The sequence below is a fragment of the Nematolebias whitei genome, chromosome 21, assembly GCF_014905685.2.
Source record: "Nematolebias whitei isolate Nwh7 chromosome 21, NemWhi1, whole genome shotgun sequence".
NCBI lineage: Eukaryota > Metazoa > Chordata > Actinopteri > Cyprinodontiformes > Rivulidae > Nematolebias > Nematolebias whitei.
In genome coordinates this window covers 4,569,187-4,590,937 of record NC_056518.1, presented here as the reverse complement: position 1 = coordinate 4,590,937, position 21,751 = coordinate 4,569,187, and the positions used below count along the sequence as shown (strand labels likewise).

General features: G+C 44.5%; 1 protein-coding gene across 1 annotated transcript in view; it reads left to right on the top strand.

Moving 5' to 3' along the window:
* The first annotated feature begins 2,307 nt into the window (after positions 1 to 2,307).
* The window catches only part of LOC119427634 (lysyl oxidase homolog 3B-like), a 74,688-nt gene continuing 55,244 nt past the window's right edge, over positions 2,308 to 21,751 (top strand). The window contains exons 1-3 of the mRNA XM_037695271.1: positions 2,308 to 2,638; positions 4,004 to 4,167; positions 13,905 to 14,122. Coding sequence (XP_037551199.1) covers positions 2,308 to 2,638; positions 4,004 to 4,167; positions 13,905 to 14,122 — 713 coding nt within the window. The remainder of the gene's footprint in view (positions 2,639 to 4,003; positions 4,168 to 13,904; positions 14,123 to 21,751) is intronic.

Here is a 21,751-nt window from a genome sequence, read left to right as displayed (position 1 = left end):
TTGGCACAGACCCACCCACTCCCCAGAGAGCAGAAAGTCTTCATCCCTGAAAGAGTGACCACTGGCCTGGAGATGAGTGTAGACCGCAGTGTCCTGGCCTGAAGGTGTTGCTCTTCTGTGCTGGGCCATCCTTTTGGCCTGTGGCTGTTTAGTTTCCCTTATGTCCATGTGCCCCACCCACCCCACAGCGACCGCAAGCCAGCCCCTGGCCGGGGGCAAAGCAGCAGGGAGTAGCAGCTGAGGATGGCCGGCCCAGCGCACCAAGGATCAGGCACCCCAGCCCCACACCAAAGGCCCGGAGGCCTGATCACAGCCCTCCTAACACTGAATAGCATACACAACATTACTCTGTTTGTGCTGGGGGACGGGATCTTTGGGATGAACCAGCCTTTGCCGTAATGTATTTTGGGATTTAGAAGCCACTGGGATGTTGTGTTTAGAAAATAAATGTTTCGGTTTCTCTGATACTCCCGCAACATACGGAATGACTACTGGTCTGGGTTCCTCTTTTTCACCTGAGAGCTGACTGGAGTCCTGTTTGGGTTTCTTCTCTGCTTTCAGGAAGGCCCAGTTAGGATATCCACATTGCTCTAGAGCCTGTCTTGTGTGGAATTTCTCCTTCTGCCTGGCTCCTGAGTTAGTGGGGATGCTGTCTGCTCTGTGGTACAGAGTTCTGATGACTCCTATCTTGTCCTCCAAAGGGTGATGGGAGTCAAACTGCAAATACTGGTCTGTGTGGGTGGGTTTGCGGTACATCTCAGTTTACAAATGTCCTCTATCAGAAACTGAACCTCACAGTCCAAGAAAGCCAGCCTGTCATTTTTTTACATCTTCTCGTGTGAACTTGATATATTTATCCACAGAGTTGATGTGATCAGTAAAATGTTGGACTTCCTGAGATTTAATTTTAACCCAGGTGTCGTCAACATACCTGAACCAATGACTTGGTGGTGTCCCTGAAAAGGACGTCAAGGCTCTCTTTTCTACTTCCTCTATGCACAGGTTGGCAACAATAGGAGAAACTGGAGACCCCATAGCACACCCATGTTTCTGCCTATAATACTGCTCCCCATATGTGAAGTAGGTTGACTGCAGGTACAGTTTCAAGAGTTGACACAGTTGTTCTGTGAATCTCAGAACTCAGAACACGAATCATAACTATGGACTTGGATTTGGTCAGCTGGTCCCTCAACACAATTGATAACATTTCTTTGAAGAGAAGACAGGCTTTAGGTGAGCCAATTTGCCCTTTTGGCCTGCACGCAGCTGGATATCTCATCAACTTTGAAGACTTGATGATGTGTCTATCTCTACTGTCATCTGTGGATTTTAAGGACGCATTTATAATTGGATATATAATACCTGGTTCCTGCTTTTTGGATTTGGCTGGTTCCTGGTCTATCAACAAACAAGGAAGTCGTCGGCAGCAAATCTGGACCTGGTCAGGCTGCCTGCCTTATATGATGGCTTGGTTTGTGCCTCGATCACCCAGACTCTAGGCAGATTGGATCAGATCTCGGGATTATTCTCAGGCATGTTTCATTGGTACGGTCATTTAATTTGGACGTTTCTGAACCGAGTGGACCGACACAGACTCAAGGTAGATGTCATTAATGTTCTGCCTGTCCCCAAAACAATTGTGTTTATCTGAATTCGGCTCCCTGACTGGCCTTGACAGGCCATCTTATCTCAACCCGCCTGGAAAGTTTTGTAAACCTGATGCTCAGCCCCTCCCTCCCCTCCTACTGATGAATTTCCATGGACTTTTCAGAGGAGCCTAGCTGAATAAACATTCTGACATTTCAGGACTCTGGCGTTGTCTCTGGTCATCCTCGGTACCTCCCGGGTGTGCACGGACCTCTCCAGAGGGAACTATTTGAACTGAGTAATTTTTATCTGAACTCTGCAGTGCCTCTGTGTGTTGTCTCTGACTGTCCCCCCCCCCCCCCCCGCGTAATGTTGGTGTCATTATGTGCTAGTGTGTGAAATATTTTTGTTTCATTACCACACTGTTGACCTTCAAACAGAGCTTAAAAGCGTGCTAGGAATTTTTTTTTGTCTCCAAACCCTAATTGTTATTTATCACCACTTTTATTGTCTGTCCACACAGGTCTCACTTGTAAATGAGTCTTTGAGGCTCAAAGTGACTTATCTGTTTAAATAAAGGTTGAATGAATGAATGAACAAGGACAGCTCTTATTGTTTCTGCCTTGGTGTACATAAAACAAACGTTTTTTTAAGTTATTTTCATAAACTCCTACCTGACTTGTCATTGTTTCTTTCTCTGCTTTATGTCCAGCTGAAATCATGAAGACGTTAAGGCACAGGCAGCAAGTTGTGTTCAGCTTCCTGTTAGGGTTGTGGTTTCCTCATTGTTTAGCCCAAACTACAGCAGCAAACAGAGCCAACTTTACACCTACCCCATCGTCATCCCCTCAGACTGAAAAGCTTAAAGTCAGACTATCTGGATACCCCCGAAAACATAACGAGGGACGGATAGAACTGTTCTACAAAGGAGAGTGGGGAACAATCTGTGATGATGACTTCTCAATAGCCAACGCCAACGTGCTCTGTCACCAGTTGGGTTTTGTCTCGGCCACAGGATGGACCCACAGTGCCAAATATGGCAAAGGCCAAGGTAAGACTGACCTGAGACACTTTTAGTGACGTTTGGTTTCTTATTCATTGAGCTATGTTCAGCCACAAACATTCTAATGAAAGTATATTGTCCTGTGTAGCAACTTTTATTGAAATGAAACCATTGCTTTAGCCAAAAAAAAAAAATAACTTTTGGCGCAACACATCAAAACTTGTAAATTTCCATCTTAAGAAAAAGACTAATTAGTGACAGAGGTAAAGGTTGTGTTCTGCTTTGTGCCACCTTTGCTGCTTTAAGAAGGCATGATTGTGTGAATTATAAAAACATGAGAAAAAGTGCTTCGTTTTTTACAAAAGTGAAATATTTCTACATTCAACTAAGACTGTTTTCTACAGAAACACAGCATGAATGCTGAGTGCTGAATGAATGCTGACATTTGCTGAAACTAATCAAAGTTATTTAAACTAAAATTAGCAAAGTGCTAGCTAAAGGTAGAGAAATATATTGGCTCAAAGTGGCAAAAGTAGCAGAAAAATAGCTAAAACATCCATCCCATCTATCATCTTTACCCGCTTCTTCCTTTTTGGGTCATGGGAGACACTGGTGCCCATATCCAGCTATCACTGTGCAAGAGGCAGGGGACACCTAGACAGGTCTCCAGTCCATCACAGGCCCACACAGAAACAAACAAAACAAACAACCATTCACTCTCTCATCTACGGACAATTTAGAGTTAACAATCAGTCTAACGTAAAACCTACACTAGATAGTCACTAGAATAAATATTTCATAATAATGGTGTGGAGAGGATGGCTGTAAGGGGAGAAGGGAGGCCATCAAAAAAAAAAAAAAAACCTACACTAGATAGTCACTAGAATAAATATTTCATAATAATGATGTGGAGAGGATGGCTGTAAGGGGAGAAGGGAGGCCATCACAAAAGAAAGAAAAAAAAAAACAATCAGTCTAACGTGCATATTTTTGGTCTGTGGGAGGAAACTGAAGTACTTGGAAAAAACCCACGCGGCACAGAGAGAACATGCCCAGAATGGCCGTCAGCTGGGATTTGAACCAGTGGCCTTCCCGCTGAGAGGCAACAGCTCTACCAACTGCATCTTTGTGCCAGCTAGCTAAAACATGAAAGTGCTAAAGCTTAAAAAAGAAAAGGCTAGTTAAAATATGACAGTTGCAGAATGGTAGCTAAAAAATAAACATAACCAAAGGCTTACAAAAGGTTAGATAAATGATAAAAGTATCAGAACAGTAGTTAAAACATGAAAGTAGCAAAAGGCTAGGTAAATGAAGTGGCAGAATTGTAGGTTACACAAGAACTTCAGACCTGGACTGATTGATGTTCCCCGGCCTGTGGGTGTGTTGGATTCTCACTGACTATTGCCTGTGCAGGGAAGATCTGGCTGGACAACGTGTTGTGCAATGGAGGTGAGAAGAGCATTGAATTCTGCAAGTCTCGTGGCTGGGGCAACAGTGACTGCACTCATGATGAAGATGCTGGAGTTGTTTGCAGAGATGAGAGGATTCCTGGCTTTGTGGATCCAAATGTTATTGATGTAAGTTATTGAAATACATTAAGGATTTATAGATTTGTCCTAAACGCTTGCATGTTGAAGCTGGTTTAAGTTTATATATGCTTGTACTTCCCTCCATGTTATGTAGTTCACAAGGTTTAACCAGTGCAGGAGATATTCATCCCCACAGTACAACCTGCTGGATACTGTTGCTGATCTGATCTGCTCATAGTTAATTAAGTTTGGACTGGTCATAATCAAAACATCTGTTTTTCAAACTTTGTCAGTAGGGTCATCTGTTTATGTTATTAATTTATCCCATAAACTACCAAACAGATTTTAATTAAACTTTCAGAAAGTAATCATTGGATGTACATCTACATCTGATTAAACTTTGAGGTCAATCCAATTCAAGACGGCTGCCACAGCCAACTGAACATTGAAAAAGAAAAATCGCTGTTTTTTTTTCTTTTTTCAGCTGCTCCTTTCTGTTGCGTCGAGACGAGGGCTGGCTGCGGGTCACAGGTTACCCAGAGGTTCCCTCTCAGACCCAGGACCCGCCTCCAGTCCACGTCGCTCCCCCCGGCTTGAATCTCTCTCAGAAGTGGCAACTCATACTAACAATAAATCAAGGAAACGTGAATTCAATTTTACCAATTGTATTAAAATCAAGGCAGGAAAAGGTTACAGTTTACAGCGCTGGTCTCTCCGGTCTGTGATGCGATCACAAACCTGGAAGAGCCCCGATGTCCCATGTCATTACTCATTTATAGGGTCCTGGATTCCTCCTTAGCAGAAGGGGAGCACAACCTGTCAGTGTATGAGGGGGCGTGACTAATTGTGATCTCAATGGATCGTACATGGACTGGCGTGTAAGGAAATATGAGACAGTGCTTCAAAAAGCCTTTCTACGTGATATGGCAAGCAGATTAAACTCTGTTCCTTGACGGACATTGAATCCCAGGGAGACTCTTTTTAGAGTTGTTGACCCAGTTTAACCCAGTCAGAACTGGGTCAAAATGTCATTATAATCCTGTCTCTAAGCAGATCAAAACCCCAGAACCAGTCAGATAAATATCTAACACTTCCTCAGGGATCGCCCCAGTGAACTAACGTGCATGAAATATTCTGATGCATGCTCAATAATCCAGGTAGAAAAATCTAAAACAGTGAAGTCAAGATCCTCTGGCCGTTCAAAAAACAAAACAAATTAAAGCTGCAAGCAGCATTGAAGGCCCTTGCAGCAAAGCGCCGCTCCGGCCTTACGGCGACCGCGGGAGCTCCAGCGACTCCGCCCAGTCGCCATCGCGAACACTCTCGCACCCGTCCCGTGCCCATTCGCCGGGGTGCGCATTCGCCGAACCTTCGACATCCCCCACGACCGCGGGTGCTCCAGTAATGCCTCCCAGTCGCCATCGTGAACGCTTTCATGCCATTCTCACAAGCGTCCACCAGGGTGCGCATATGCCTAAACTTTGCAATCGCCTTCTGCCCATATCAGTATGAGAGGGTGCGCCCTTGAATCATGTTAAACCACAATATCAATGTGTTTATACATGCTCACGGATTATGCACCAAAAATCTGGTTCTGATCGGATGATAATTCACTGAGATATAACTGTTGGAATAATGTAGGGGGTGCACTTGAGTCAAATGTTAAAGAACAATACCAATGTGTCTATAAGTGCTCACTGATCATGTACAATAAATCTGGAACATACTGGATGATATTTCACTGAGATATAACTGTTGGAATAATCTAGGGGCGCACTAGAGTTAAACAACCAAACCAATGTATCTAGAAGTGCTCACTAATGATGCAACATAAATTTGGTGCAGATCGGATGATACATTACTAAGATATAACTTGTAGAATAACCTAGGGGGCACTCAGGAGTCAAATGTTAAACAACAATCCCAATGTGTGCAGAATGGTTCACTGATCACGCATAACAAATCTGGTACATATATAAAGAATACATAGAAGTTTTGATATTGACTCTGTGCCTGACTCCGCACGATTTATGCGTGTGAACTATAGCCGAACCGAACTGATGAGAATAGGAGCGGATTTGCCACGAAATATAGCAGAAATCAGCAACAAACTCAAAACTACGCTCAGTAGAATGCAGATCTTAAAGTCAGTAGTATACATTTACATGAGTAAAAGTTGGTGCACGAACTGTACTGTTGTAAATAGCTCATGCTCGAAGGCTTTGGAGCAAATAACAGTGAAATGTCGGCCACTTTATCTACCCCGCGAGTTCACGGTGACTTTTATCTCTGTCGTCTACATTCCTCCGGACGCTAATGCTAATGAATCACTGTAGGAGCTTCATGATATCGTCAGCTCGCTGCAGAACAAACACCCCGAGGCTCTTTACATGGTAGCCGGAGACTTTAACCACGTGAATCTAAAGGACTGTCTCCCAAGCTTTTATCAACATGTGGCGATTCCAACACGTGGAGACCACACGCTGGACCGTGTTTACACGAACATAAAAGATGCATACAAAGCCGAACCCCGCCCCCACCTAGGACTGTCAGACCACATCTCAATCTTCCTGGCTCCTGCTTACATGCCCCCGCTGAGAAGCTCCAGACCGGTACAAAAGAAAGTTAAATGCTGGATCCAGGACAGTGGCCCCATACTGAGAGATTGTTTTGACCGAACAGACTGGCAGGTTTTCAGAGAAGCTGCTGAGAATGGAGGTTTGCTTGATCTTGACCAATACACATCCTCAGTTCTGGGTTACATTAGTACATGTACTGACACCGTCTCCACTGTCAGAAATGTTATAAGCTACCCAAACAGAAAACCTTGGCTGAATGCAGAGGTGCGTACCCTGCTGGAAGCCAGGAACACTGCCTTCAGGTCTGGAAGCTCAGAGGAGCTAAGTAGGACAAGAAAAGAGCTGGTTGCTGGTATTAAGAGGGCCAAGGCCACATATGCAAAGAGGATCGAGGGTCAATTCATCTCACAAGACCCTCGGAACATGTGGAGGGGCATTAAGTGCATAACAGATTATAAATGAAGGAGTGAACAATGCCCCAAAGACCCATCTCTGCCTGATGCCCTCAACAAGTTCTATGCACGCTTTGAAAACCCGAACAGACCACCAAGCACCAGACTCACCTCACCACCGGATGAAGAGCATCTCAGCTTGACCTCAGCAGAAGTAAGGAGTACCTTCAGGAGGATTAATCCGCACAAGACAACTGGCCCAGACAACATCCCCTGAAAAGTGTTGAAGGAATGTGCTGATCAGCTCTGTGAGGTGCTGGCAGACATCTTTAACACCTCACTTACCCTGGAGACAGTTCCCACCTGCTTGAAAACTGCCACCATCATCCCAGTCCCAAAAAGCTCTACAGTGACTGGTCTGAATGACTATCGGCCAGTGGCCCTCACCCCGATAGTCGCTAAATGCTTTGAAAAACTGGTCATGACTCGCATCAAAACAACCATCAACATCAACGAGGACCCTCATCAGTATGCATACCGTGAGAACCGATCAACAGAGGATGCCATCTCCTCTGTGGTCCACACTACACTCAACCACCCGGAGCAGAAAAACTCTTACATCCGTATGCTCTTTGTGGACTACACATCCGCCTTCAACATCATGATCCCCCAAACCCTGATGGACAAACTATCCACACTAGGACTAAGCCCCTCCATTTGCAACTGGGTACTAGACTTTTTAACAAACAGACCACAGTTAGTGAGGACCCACAACTTCTCCTCCTCCACCATAACCCTCGGCACTGGCTCTCCTCAGGGAGGTGTGTTAAGCCCCCTCCTGTTTACTCTGCTCACGTATGATTGTGCAGCTACCCATCCAGGCTGTCACATTGTAAAGTTTGCAGATGATACAGCGGTGGTGGGATGCATCACAAACAATGATGAGTCCAGCTACAGGCAAGAGGTGGAACACCTGGAGAGCTGGTGCAAAGAGAATAACCTTCACATCAATGTGAAGAAGACAAAGGAGATGATTGTGGACTTCAGAAGGAACAAAAACATCTACACCCCCCTGAACATAAGAGGATCTGCGGTGGAAGTGGTCTCCAGCTACAAGTACTTGGGTGTACATGTGAATGACAACCTCAGCTGGAGCAACAACACCACCAGCCTGATCAAGAAAGCTCATCAGAGACTCTACTTCCTCAGACGGCTGAGGCGAGCTGGTCTGGGAAGCTCAGTCCTCACCTCCTTCTACATGTGTGCAGTGGAGAGCATCCTGTGCTCCAGCATCAACGTGTGGCATGGAGGCTGCACAGCTGCAGAAAGAAAAGCTTTGCAGAGAGTGGTGAAGGCTGCACAGAAATCTGTCGGAATCAGCCTCCCCACCATCACAGACATCTACACCTCCAGATGCAGGAAGAGGGCCACCTGCATCATGAAGGACCCCACTTACCCAGCACACACACTTTTTGCCCCACTCCCCTCAGGAAGGAGGTTAAGGAGCATTAAGTGTAGAACCACTAGACTGAGGAACAGCTTCTACCCTGAGGCTGTTAGACTCATTAATCTCTAACTAGAATAATCGCTGTGAAAAACCATATCGTGTTGCTGTTGATCTGTTTCATGTTGCTGCTGATCTGTTTCAATGTTGATGTGTTCATGCATGCACATTTGCTCACAGACTCATGTTCATGTTTGTGCTGATGTTCAATGTTTTATGTTATGAGTGCTTAGTGTATATTTAGTTTATGTTTTTCTTAGTTCATATTTTAGATGTTATTACTGTTTTTCTTATACATTTTATTGTTGGATGTAACTGGGACCTTATGTACATAATTTCGCTCCACCACATGTACCACATGAGGTGCGAATGACAATAAAGAAACTCTGACTCTGACATATTGGACGATATATAACTGAGATATTACTGTTTGAATAATGTAGGGGGCGCAATATAGTCAAATGTTAAAGAACAATCCCAATGTGTCTTGAAGTGCTAACTGATCATCCACGATAAATCTGGTACCTATTGGATGATATTTCACTGAAATATAACTGTTGGAATAATGTAGGGGGCGCACTGGAGTCAAAATTTAAAAAAACAATACCAGTATGTCTAGAAGTGTTCACTAATTACACACCAAAAATCTGGTGCAGATCGGATGATATATCACTGAGATATAATTGATTAAATAATCTAGGGGGCACACTTGAGTCATATGTTAAACCACAATATCAATGTGTCTAGACGTGCTCACCGATTATGCACAAAAAATCTGGTTCCGATCGGATGATATAAAACTGAGCTATAACTGTTGGAATATTGTAGGGGGCGCACTTGAGTCAAATGTTAACGAACAATTTCAATGTGTCTATAAATGCTCACTGATCATCCACAATAAATCTTGTACATATATGATGATATTTCACTGAAATATACCAGTAAGAATAATGTAAGGGGCGCACTGGAGTCAAAAGTAAAAAAACAATACCAATGTGTCCATAAGTGCTCACTAATGATGCACTAAAAATGTGGTGCAGGTCGGATAATATATCATTGACATATAACAGTTTAAATAATCTAGGGGACACACTATTCAAATATTAAACAACAACACCAATGTGTCTAGAAAGGCTTACAGATGACACACCAAAAATCTGGTGCAGATCGGATGATGTATCATTGAGATATGACTGTTGGAATAATGTAATTGGCGCTGTGGAGACTATTTGCCACTTATCATAGACACCTGTTCAAGGGGTGGATAATGATAGATCATAGTGATTTTGGTACACCTTGGCTCAAATCTGTGCAATTTAGAGATAAATGTATTGCAACGGTGTCACTTCTTAATTCGCCACGCCCACATCCTCCAGCTATAACTGTTTGTAATTTAAATCAAGTCAGACCATCTTATCTGTATTCTAAGACAGGATAATCCTGATTAGGTCAAGGGTGTCAAAGAGTGAGCATTCCAGGTAAAAAAAAAGGGACTTCCTGTTCCGAGGGGGCAGGGCTTTGATGACATCAAAATGTGACTCCAGTGGGTCGTCGGGCATCCAACAGGGATGAGTCATGCCAAGTTTGGTGCATTTCGGTCTTTCAATGTGAAAGTTATAGCGTTTGGAAATTTATGGCGTGAAGCGCAACTTTGAGGCCTGTCCACGCCCCTTTAACAAAACAAAACCAAAAGCTTTTGATAACTTTTACTCTCCAATGTCTTAAGGGCATATTATCCAAGTTTGAAAGCAATCATTCAAAATCCCTAGGAGGAGTTTGTTAAAATTCGCCATTAGAAACGCCCAAAAATGACCCTTTGACCCAAAATGACCAATGACCAGTTTCAGAATTATCGGTGAAAAAATGGCTTGGGGCTGAGGTTTTAAAATATTCTAGGGGGCACTATGGAGGCTATTGGCCACTTATCATGGCTTCTTGTTCAAGGGGTGGCTATTGATCAATCATACTGATTTTGGTACACCTCGGTTCAAATCTGTGGAATTTAGAGCCAAACGTATGGAGACGGCGTTACGTCTTGCTTTGCCACGTCGCACTGCCCACATGCTCCACCCCAAACTGTCAGTGTTGGAAAGCAAGTTACACCAACATGTCTTTGGTCACTGGACACACTATCATGCTGATCAGGTGACAGGGGTCACATAGGGACCTTTCAAGGTAAAACTTTATACTTCCTGTTGTCAGGAGGTGTGGCTTAAGTGATGTCATGAGTTGACCATTCTGTTTTGCAGGGAACTGGATGTGGATCAATCACTGAAGGTTTGATGTCTCAGTTTTCTTGTAAGAGCTATTAGCGTTTCGTTTTTCATGGCGAGATGTCAAAATTTTAGGTCTGGCCCCGCCCCTTCAGCATGCTCTGAAACTAACCATTTTGATAACTTTGCGTCTCTCATGCCTTTTGACCAAAATGGCCAAGTTTGAAACCGATTGAGCGATATCCCTAAGAGGACTTTGTTCAAATGCAGAGGCTGTAAACTACCAAAAACGTGTGAAAATTGGGCCAGCATTCGAAAATGGCCTTCCTGTTTATCATACAACGTAGGTGCCAGAGGGTTTTCTGTACATCTTGGGGAATTGGATAAGCGTACCAAATTTCATGTTTCTACGACAAACTAAGGTTAATGTGGAGGATATTTTTAAATTTTCTAGGTGGCGCTCTTGAGCTGTTTCTGTTGCGATTTTTGCCACGCCCTTAAAATACGTATTTCTTTCACCAGTCCTGATGTGTCCGCCAAATTTGGTGACTTTTGGGATATGTAAAGGCCCCCAAAAGGCCAATTCATTTGACGGAAAAAAATTACAGCTCGGGCCTGAACAGAGCGATTACAATAGGCCTTCGCAGCGCTTTGCTGCTCGGGCCTAAAAAGCCAGGACTCTGTGGTCTACACTCATCTCCAGGCCAGCGGTCACTCTTTCAAGGATGAAGATGTTCACATCCTGGATAGAGAGGAACGATGGTTTGAGAGAGGAGTAAAGGAGGCCATCTTTGTGAAAAGAAATCGTCCATCATTAAACAGGGGTGGAGGCCTCTGGGTTCAACTGTCCCCCTCTTACAATGCTGTGATTGCTAGTATCACTCAGCCCTCTGTGAGTAGTAAACAGCCATCAGTGTGCTAATGATCCATTGTTAGGCCGATGGTCCTTCTTGAGCATGTGATCAGCTGGTTTTGGTTGTCAGCAGCAAAACTGGTTGATCCACCCTGAGAAGGTACTATTTAAGAGACTGAGCTGAAAACAGCACCTCAGACTGAGGAAGTCTCTTGGATGAGAGACGAAACGTTTCTAGATTTTTTTGCTTTGTTTTGTTTTTTGTTTTTTTGAATGTCCAGAGGACCAGATTGAACTTTTTTGGATGAATGATTGACTTTATTGTAAGTGTACAGTGTGGCGGCTGTGGCTTAGTGGTTAGAGCAGTCGTCCTCCAATGCAAGAGTTGGGGGTTCGAATCCACCAGCAGTAACATGCCGAAGTGTCCCTGGGCAAGACACTGAAGCCCTCACTGCCTCCGATGTGTGTCCCATTGGTGTATGAATGTGATAAAGAATTGATTAGTCTCTTTAGAATGATTTGTTCAATTAGCTTTGTAGAGATATAATAGAGTGTTGTATGAATGAGTAAAAAAGGACACAGATTGTAGTGTAAAGCGCTTTGAGTATCTCTATAAGATAGAAAGGCGCTATATAAGTACAGTCCATTTACCATTTAAAAAATGCCATGAAATTAAGAGTACCTTCCATACAGGAAACAATAAAAGCAACCAAACTACATCACACACACTACTATATATATAAAAAATGTACTAGTGAAGCTAGTGTAGTGGTAGTTCCAATGGTCATGTGGTCTTCATAATGAATGCACATCTGGTAAAAACTGTTGCAATGTGTTGGAATGTAATGTAATTGTCAAATACTGCTGTAAAAAACAACAACCAAGGATTTGGACTTGGACTTCATCCAAGTTTCAGGTAGCATGCAGGAGCCCATGGTTTCATCATGCTGCAACCATCATTGTTGGCTGCAGAATCTGCATGGCAGAACAAAAAACAAGAAAAAACAGAGTTTTGTCTAAAACATAAAAAAAAAACACGACCCCACCACCACCACCACTTCCAGTTTTGCTTATTGCAATTCCGTTTATTCAAATGTAATTCCATTTTTCGAATGTAATTCCGGACACTTCAGCAACTTCCACTTCGGCCACTTCTTCTTTTGCTTAATGTAATTCCATCCATCCATCCATCCATCCATTTTCTTTACCCGCTTGTTCCATTTTGGGTCACGGGGGTCGCCGGTGCCCATGTCCAGCAATCACTGTGCGAGGGGCGGGGTACACCCTGGACAGGTCGCAAGTCCATCACAGGGCCACATAGAGACAAACGAGACAAACAACCATTCACTCTCTCACTCACACCTAGGGACAGTTTTAGAGTTACCAATCAGCCTAACATGCACGTTTTTGTTCTGTGGGAGGAAACCGGAGTACCGGAGAAAACCCACGCATGCACGGAGAGAACATGCAAACTCCACCCAGAAAGGCCCCTGGACCGGGGTTTGAATCAAGGACCTGCTCGCTGAGAGGCAGCAGCTCTACCAGTTGCGCCACCGTGCTGCCCTTAATGTAATTCAATTTTTTCAAATGGAATTACATTTTTTCACTCATTCAACCTTTATTTAAACAGGTTATTCCCATTGAGCCACAAGGACTCATTTACAAGAGAGACCTGAAGACCTTTCAAATGTGCATCCAGCCACTTCTGCTTCGGCCACTTCTGCTTTGCCTTAATGTAATTCTGTTTTTCTTTTTTTTCTTTTTTTTCCAAATGTAATTCTGTTTTTGGAAATGTAATTCTGTTTTTTCAAATGTTGTTGATTACCTCAGGGCCACCATATTCTTCCCCCTTTTTGTCTTTTTCTGTTTGTGAGACGCCATCAAACGTGGCAACCAAACTTTAATCTCCAACCACAGCCAGTTTTTTTTTTTTTTCCAATAAACTACAACGGAAGAGAATCACTGCAAAGATGCTTCTTACATTAGCTATTAAAGAGAGGATCAGATCTGAGATGGGCCATTGTTACACTTTAAATATGACTCATTGTGTTTTTACTAATCTGTGTCAGTTTAACAGAAATGTAAGACTTTTCACAGATTCCTAATAAAGAGGTACATTTAAAAAAATATATAATCTTCATTCCACCCCTGGGTGTAACAACTTACAGCTTATATACATTTCATGTACCAGGATGAGTAAAACCTGCACTAAGAAATATTCTTACACTTGGTCTGTCCTTCCAGGCACAAGTCGATGAGAAGAGAGTGGAGGAGGTGCGACTCCGTCCTGTTGTTGTTGCAGCGAAAAAGAAGATGCCCATTACAGAGGGTGTGGTGGAAGTGAAGCACAAAGATGGCTGGGCTCAGATCTGTGACTTGGGATGGACAATCAAAAACACCCGTGTGATTTGCGGCATGTTGGGATTCCCACATGAAAGGAAGGTCAACAAAAACTTTTACAAGTAAGAAATGTACTCAACTTGGCATGTTTGGACCCAACTCCGATGATTTAAGAACTTTAAGGTGCAAATGAAAAGTCTTTTACACTAGCAGTAGAAAGGAATTAAAACTAGGAAGTAATGCAATGCATGAAGGGCATGATCATGTTGATCAAATTAGCTGATTTGCTGCAGATTATTAAAAAAATAGAAGCAATTCACAAAACCAATAACCTCTTTCTTAAATGGAATACTTTGAGAAGCTGAATTACAAATATGAAATCTTTCATAAATTCTTTACTTTTGAAAGCAGCCTACAGATTTGACGTATCAAAACTGCAATTAAAAAACAACAAATCTTATTGTCTCATTTAATTAAAGCGAAATACATTTAATCTTTTTGACTTGATGAAAGTGCTGTTTTATATTTTTAGAAAATTTGATTATCGTATTTTTCGGCCTACAAGTCACAGTTTTTTGCATAATTTACATGCCCTGTGACTTGTAGGCTGAAGCGACATATTTATGGATTTTTTTCCCCCATATTTATAAACCAATTTTGGCTGAGATATGACCGTTTTCATTCATTCTGATTGAAAAAAAAATTGAGCAGTACCACTTTCAGCCACTTTATGGCAACAGATTAGTAGTAGCAGTAAAGTATGCTGTTGTATCATGTAATAAGTAAACATGGCTATAATGACAAATTCAAAAAACTTCAAGACAAAAACAACTGGACTTTATTTATTATACTTTATACTTTGTTTTTTCTAGAACTTTTTTGAATTTACCATGTCCTTGATGACTGAAAATCTTCACAAACTATTAAAGATACAATCAGCTTGCCATATTACCCCCATTTTTGTTCTGCTCGCTGCTTGGAGAAAGCCAAACCAGCTACACCGCCCCGGCAAAATGCAACTAATTTGACCATTGAAGTGCATTTATTAAGCAAACATTAGACTGAGACACACCTTTGCTATAATTTTGAGCAAACAAGTTATTGTTTAGGTGTCCTGATGCATGCTCAATAATCCTGGTAGAAAAATCTAAAAAAAGTTAAATCTGGTCCTCTGGACATTCAAAAAACAAAACAAAGCACAACAACAACAAAAAAAAAATGTAGAAACGTTTCGTCTTTCATCCGAAAGACTTCTTCAGTCTCAGGTGCTGTATTCAGCTCAGTCTTATAAATACCACCTTCTCAGAGTGGATCAACCAGTTTGCTGCTGACAACCAAAACCAGCTGCTCACATGATCAAGAAGGGCCATCAGCCTAACAATGGATCCTTAGCACCTGATGGCTGTTTACTATTCACAGGGGGCTGAGCGATACTAGCAATAACAGCGTTGTAAGTAGGGATGCACCGATCCACTTTTTTTACTTCCGATCTGATCCCGATACCTAAGTCTGAATATCGGCCGATACCGATCCAGTTCCGATATCATGATCATCATTGATTTTATATGAGGCTGTAATTATCTCGTCTCAAGTACAATTTGTACAAATATATGCATGCATGTCCAAAAAGGCAACTTGAGGTAAGTTGTATTAAGGTTGGAGAAGTTTTAAAGTTAGAATTAAATTCTAACACAAAACATGTTTTTTTTTTATTCCTAGCTTTAAAGTGGACATTAAAGTGATTAGTTTAAGTGATTGTTTAAAGTTATGTTATATTTTTTTTTAATAAGGGGCAGATATAAGAATTTTTTTTCTTCTTTCTGCACTCTTTTCACTCAATGTTTTCTTTTTTATGTTTTTTTTTATTGTTCCTTTTAAATGAATGAATAAATGAATTAAATGAAATGTTAAATGGCTTCAAACATCTGCTACGTTCATGACATAAACCAACAGACATGTTCCTGATTTTAGTATTTTACATCACTTTATAATGTAGCTGTTTTTGTTTTTAATGTATATAATTTTCAAATATGTTTTTTATGATTGTTTACTGTTGTACTGATAAATATCTCCTGGAGGGTAAACTATATCTTGGCTGCAAGTATCAAGCTGTGAAATCCTTCGTTTTCTACAAGTGATAGTGGTTGGTCATTAATTATGATGAAGTTTAGCAACTTCTCTGTAAACATTTGAGCTCCGTGGTTTCAGTGATGTCTTCGTCTTGTTCGATCCGAAGCAGGCAGCCTGATTTGGGGCAGCCGCGCTCAAGTCTGTCCCTCCTCAGAGACGGGCAGACTTGAGCGGGGCAGATTGGACGCGGCTGGCCGGGGTCGAGTCGCCTCTTTCCGTTTGAGCAAAGAGCAGCGCCCCGCTGAAGACACGGAGCTCAAATGTCCATCGTAAAACGTTGGTTACGTACTGTAACCCCAGATTCTATGAATATAGGCGTAGCCCTTTAAGGCTGTCACTGATGGGTTATGCAGAGCATAAGCACTGAAAAAATTTAGTCCACGCCCACCTGCTGTGTGGGCCCCACCCGGTCCGTATAAATTACGTTAAGAGCGGGAAATCGGCTCCCAAAATAGCTTTTTCTTCAGCCATTTAGGAGCCAGTGAGGCCCGACGCTTAAAGGGCTACGCCTATATTCATAGAATCTGGGGTTACAGTACGTAACCAACGTTCTATTTCATATAGGCTTCGCCCTTTAAGGCTGTCGCTGATGGGTTAAGGGCGAAGCGGATGTGGTCCTCGCCTCACTGGGTCCATTCGAACACAGTAAGAAGCGGAAGCTTGCCCAAAAAACGTCTTGTCACTCAGCTCCCCGTGTGCATAACTACGCATCGCGTAATTATGTGCCATGCACAGACGCATGTTGTGTAACTATGCGTTCTGACAAAGCATGAATGCCCCGGAAAACTTTCAACGGGAAGAAGAAGTTGAAAGGGGGGGGGGGGGGGGCATGAACCAACTGGTTCCTGGCTGAGCAGTATAAACAGATTAATGTCCATGAATTGATTATTGATCAAATGAACTGATTGGTAACAATAATCATGAACTGATTAGTAACAATAGAACCAAAATCACAGACACAACTTGTGACTGATAACAACATCTCACACTGTAATGCATGCAGACAGAAGTGAGCTTAAACAGAGTTCCATGAGAACAATAATATTCATTCTGTTAGAGCACTAAGGACAGAATGTGTCATGGAACGAACCGTTACATCACGTAGGTAAAAGCGAATAAATGAGCAGGGTGTTGACCATGCAGCCGCAGAGCAAATGTCCTGCATTGACATACCATTATACAGAGCAGTCCAAGATGCGATACCCCTGGTCGAGTGTGCTTAGAGGTTGACAGGAGGCTCTAAATCTGATGCTCTCTAGGCTTCAGAAAAAACCTCACACAGCCAGTGTGACAAGCGCTGGATAACGGGCAACCTGCAGAAGCATCTCTATAATGCACAAACAATTGTTGAGTTTGAAACGCATTGCAGCTGTGCGCGCTATGTAACACGTCAACGCCCGCACCGGGCAGAGAAGATGAAAAGATGCTTCCTCTTCTGATCTGTTGGGGGGGGAGAAACCCCTCCAACGATATCACTCTTGATTTAAAAGAGCTCGTGATGTTTTAGGCATAAAAGCTGGGTTTGGTCTTAAATCAGCTGAGCTGCCCGTCAGCCTAAATTCTAAGGCATGACGAAGCAACAGAGAGGGCAGATAATTACTTACCCTCTTAGCGGGTGTTAAAACCAGCAGCAGGGCTGTTTAAAGAGACAAGAATTTTAAGTGAAAACCTGATCCAGAGGCTCGATTGGAGCTTTGATCAGGACTCGCAGGACCAGCGTTAAATCCCACTGTGGAGCAAGTGGACGTGAAGCAGGCCTGCGTCTCTGAACACCTTTTAGAAAAAACGCTTCATCAGCGGGTGATTAAAAGCTGTTCTGTTTCCGAAACCTTCGTGGCAGGAAGAGATGACTGCAACGTACGTTAAAGCGTACTGAAAGCCAACTTCCTATCCATCAGCTGTTGTAGAAAAACAACACTCCGCCTAAAAAGGCATGAGGTGGCCTCTAAACCTTTCTCTGTACACCAGCGCTGAAAAGCCGTCCCCTTTGATGTGTACAGAACTGTGGTAGATGCAGCACGTGAATCTTGAATTGTGCATACTATCTCCTGAGGGAGACCCATCCTCTCTAAGTGGGACCGCTCAGCGGTCAGACCCACAGGTGCTGACCTATTTCTGGGTAACTCTTGATCGCTCCTCCTGCCTGAAGGAGAGCATCCTCCCTCCACGGCAGTTCCACGGCGACCCGACAACAGACGGTGCAGGCCTGGGAACCATGGTGCGTTCACACGCCGGGAGCCACCAGGAAAGCTGTCAATCCCTCCTCCTGAACTCGGTTCAGGAACCGTAAAAACAGAGGAGGTGGGGGAAAAGGAAACGCGTATAAAAGCGTTTTGGGCCACGGGCTGTGAGCAAATACGTCCCCCCCCAGCGATGGATCGTCTCGCGGGCTCAGGGAAAACCATAGTTGACACTGAGCGTTCTCTCGCGTCGCAAACAGGTCCACAGCTGCTTTGCCAATTCTGCCACGTCTGAAAAACATCAAATCTGGATGGAGGGTCTGGTCCACGTGAAGTGGGCCGCCCCTGGACATCACATCTGCCCCTCTGTTCAGAACACCGGATATGTAAACCGCTCTAATAGAGAGCAGGTTTTGATGAGCCCAACACAGTAGCTTTCGCGCAATGTGTAACATCTGGGCTGAACGCACACCCTTGATGGTTATGTACGCAGCAGTCATCATGTTGTCTGTGTGAATCAACACGTGTTGATTCTGTAGCATGGGAGCAAAGTGTTGAATCATATTCAGTGCTGTGCGGCACTCCAAAACATTGATGTGGGCTGATGTGTAGTGGGGCCACAGCGCCCCTACTGCTTGAGATAGGCATGTCCCCCCCCCCCAGCCTGACAGCGACGCGTCCGTGAAGACTGACCCGTGACGTGGGTCTGCTGAAGGGGACTCCCTCTGACAGAAACAAGGTGTTTCCCCAGAGTCGGAGGTCTGCTCTCACAGAGGAAGGGACAATGATCATCCGTCGTTTGTTTTACTGGATCCACATGCAGACGTGCAAAACCACCTCTGGAGGCGTCTCATGTGAAACAAACCAGCGGAACCACTGTGTGAGTGACATTCCCAACAGCTTCATGACGGAGACAGCTGTTATCACTTGCCAGGTCTTACGTGGCTGAGTTGACTTTAAAAAAGTGTCGAATCTAGTTTGTGATAAACGAGCATTCATGGTGGTTGAATTTAATTCCACTCCCAGAAAAACAAATGTCTGGGCCGGGAAAACCGAGCTTCCTTCCAATTTATGGCGAAGCCCAGATTTGACAGGTGTAATGTCAACACCTGATCCTGCATCAGCGCCTCCTGTCTGGAGTGACAGGAGCAGCAGATCATCCAGGTAAAACAAAAAACTCTCGTCTCTGTGTTAGGATGATCGGTATGCGTTCTCTGGATGTTATACAACAGATCCAAAAAACGGTCTCACCCCTCCGATCCGTGAGTAAAAACCCTGTGTTTTCACTCCGTTGGGGGACTCTGTAGATTACTTTTATCAGAAACACTTGGATTTCTGCATTTAGGGATGAGATTTAGTCTGATGATGACGGGACCGTTTTTATAACTCCTCTGAATGGAGGGGTTCGGGTTGCAAACTGTAACTTGTACCATTTGTATAAAACCTTGTCCATCCATCTGAAAAACGGCGAGCATGTTTTAGCCACTCTACGTAACGTTCGTAGGGTGAACGTGCGTTAAGTGATGTGTCATGTTTTGTACGGCTGTCAGCAGTCCGCCCCTCAACCGCCGTCATGCGTCGCGGGAATGTTTTCTGTGTGATCCCGGGCGAGGCTTGTGCTGAGGCGAAGCGTGTGACAGCTGATGACGCGGTGGGGCTGCGCGTTTGACGTCGCTGTGCGAACGGTGAAAAGGCGGAGGGCGTGACTTCATTAACGCCGTGCTGTTGGAGTGAAGGCTGCTAGCCCCGCGGGAGCACACGTTTTTCTCTGGAGGGACGCGCGCCGCTCTCGCTGGAGGGGCGCGCGCTGGAGGGAGGCGGGACTCATTACCGGGTTCTTTCAGCTGCTTCACGTTTAAGCTGCGGTGAACTGCCGAACGCTGAGACGCGGTGGGTGGCGGCTGCCCGCGTTTGATTCGTTGAGACGGGTGTCGCTTCTTGTGAGAAAGAAGGACCTCCACCCGAACCAGCCTGCGGACCACATTTATACCGATGTGAGCTGGTTAGCACCGGCAGCTGTGTGTGTGCCAGCATCAACGCAGTGCCGTTGGATGGAGGCTGTTCATCCTTGTGATCGACTCGTCATGTCTAGAGCGGCGGTGAGTTTAAAAACTTTATTTAAGGACACCGGCTCATGTGGAGGCTGTTCCATCCCATGAGTGCGAGTTGACACTGCTTGAGTGAGGATCGTGCAGTTCTAGTTGATAACGAGTTATTTTCACTTACCGTTGTGCCGTGATCGACTCGTCATGTCTAGAGCGACGGTGAGTTTAAAAACCTTTAATTAAGGACACTGGCTCATGTGTGGAGGCTGTTCTGTGATCGACTTGTCATGTCTTAGAGCGACGGTGAGTTAAAAACCTTATTTAAGGACACCGGCTCGTGTGTGGGGCTGTTTCATCCCACGAGTGCGAGTTGACATCGCTTGAGTGAAAATCGTGCAGCTCGGGATTATAACGAGTTATTTTCACTTACCATCGTGCCCTGTAAGCGACTAGTAATGTCTTGGAGCGGCGGTGAGTTTAAAAAACCTTATTAAGGACACCGGCTCTTAATGTGTGCGGCAGCTGTGAGCTCATCCGAGCTTACAGACTGGCTAAAAAACAGACACTTTGATCATTAATGATGATTTATTTCAACTTTCGTGTCACTTTTACACACACCCTCCGGAGACCATCATTTTGAGAAACTTCTCTCTCATGAGCTCTCCGATTGTTTGCCCAGAGCGCTGTCTTGCAGGCGAACTCTGGGGAAACGCTGAGCTGCAGGTTGCCGGAGTGAAGAGGGCTGGATTCTGACGGGCGGGGCTGGTGGTGGAACTCAGAGAGAGCCGCGGCCGTGGAAAAGTCGAAGCTTGCTCGCGACGGTCCCTCCAGCGGGTTGGGATGAGCCGCGCGGCTTGATGACGTGGCGCACAGCCTCTGGCACCTCCTCCGACTGTTTCAATTCGCCAGCATGGTTTGAAGCTGCTCTGAATAGCGCGTCCGCGATGGGCTTCATCAGGTCTTGTGCAGTTTCTCCGGCAGCGAGGGGAGTAACGAAGCCAGGTGGATCGTTGGATCATCGTCATCCGCGCTGCAGTCCTCGACAGGCAAACCGTAGGAGAGGCACATATGTTGAGCTGGCATCAGCTGCCTTACAGAGGGAGTTCTTTGTCTCCAAGGCAGGTCTGCGGCCTTCAGTCCCTTGGACATGCTATATGCTAGCAGCGCACGTTGTTGCTAACTGCGGCTGCCTGAAAACACATCGGTGGGCTCGATTGGAGAGCGTGGTCGCCGTCTGGTTCGTGTTCCTCCGGAGGGACGGGACGCTGCTCCGACCTGGGCAGCTTCGCTCCAGAAGCTTCCGCGAGGCTTGGCTCCAGGGGGGTTACCGAGGAATAGCCCCGCTCGGTGAATCCCTCAACTCTGGTGATGGGAGCGGACTGGGGACCGACTCCTC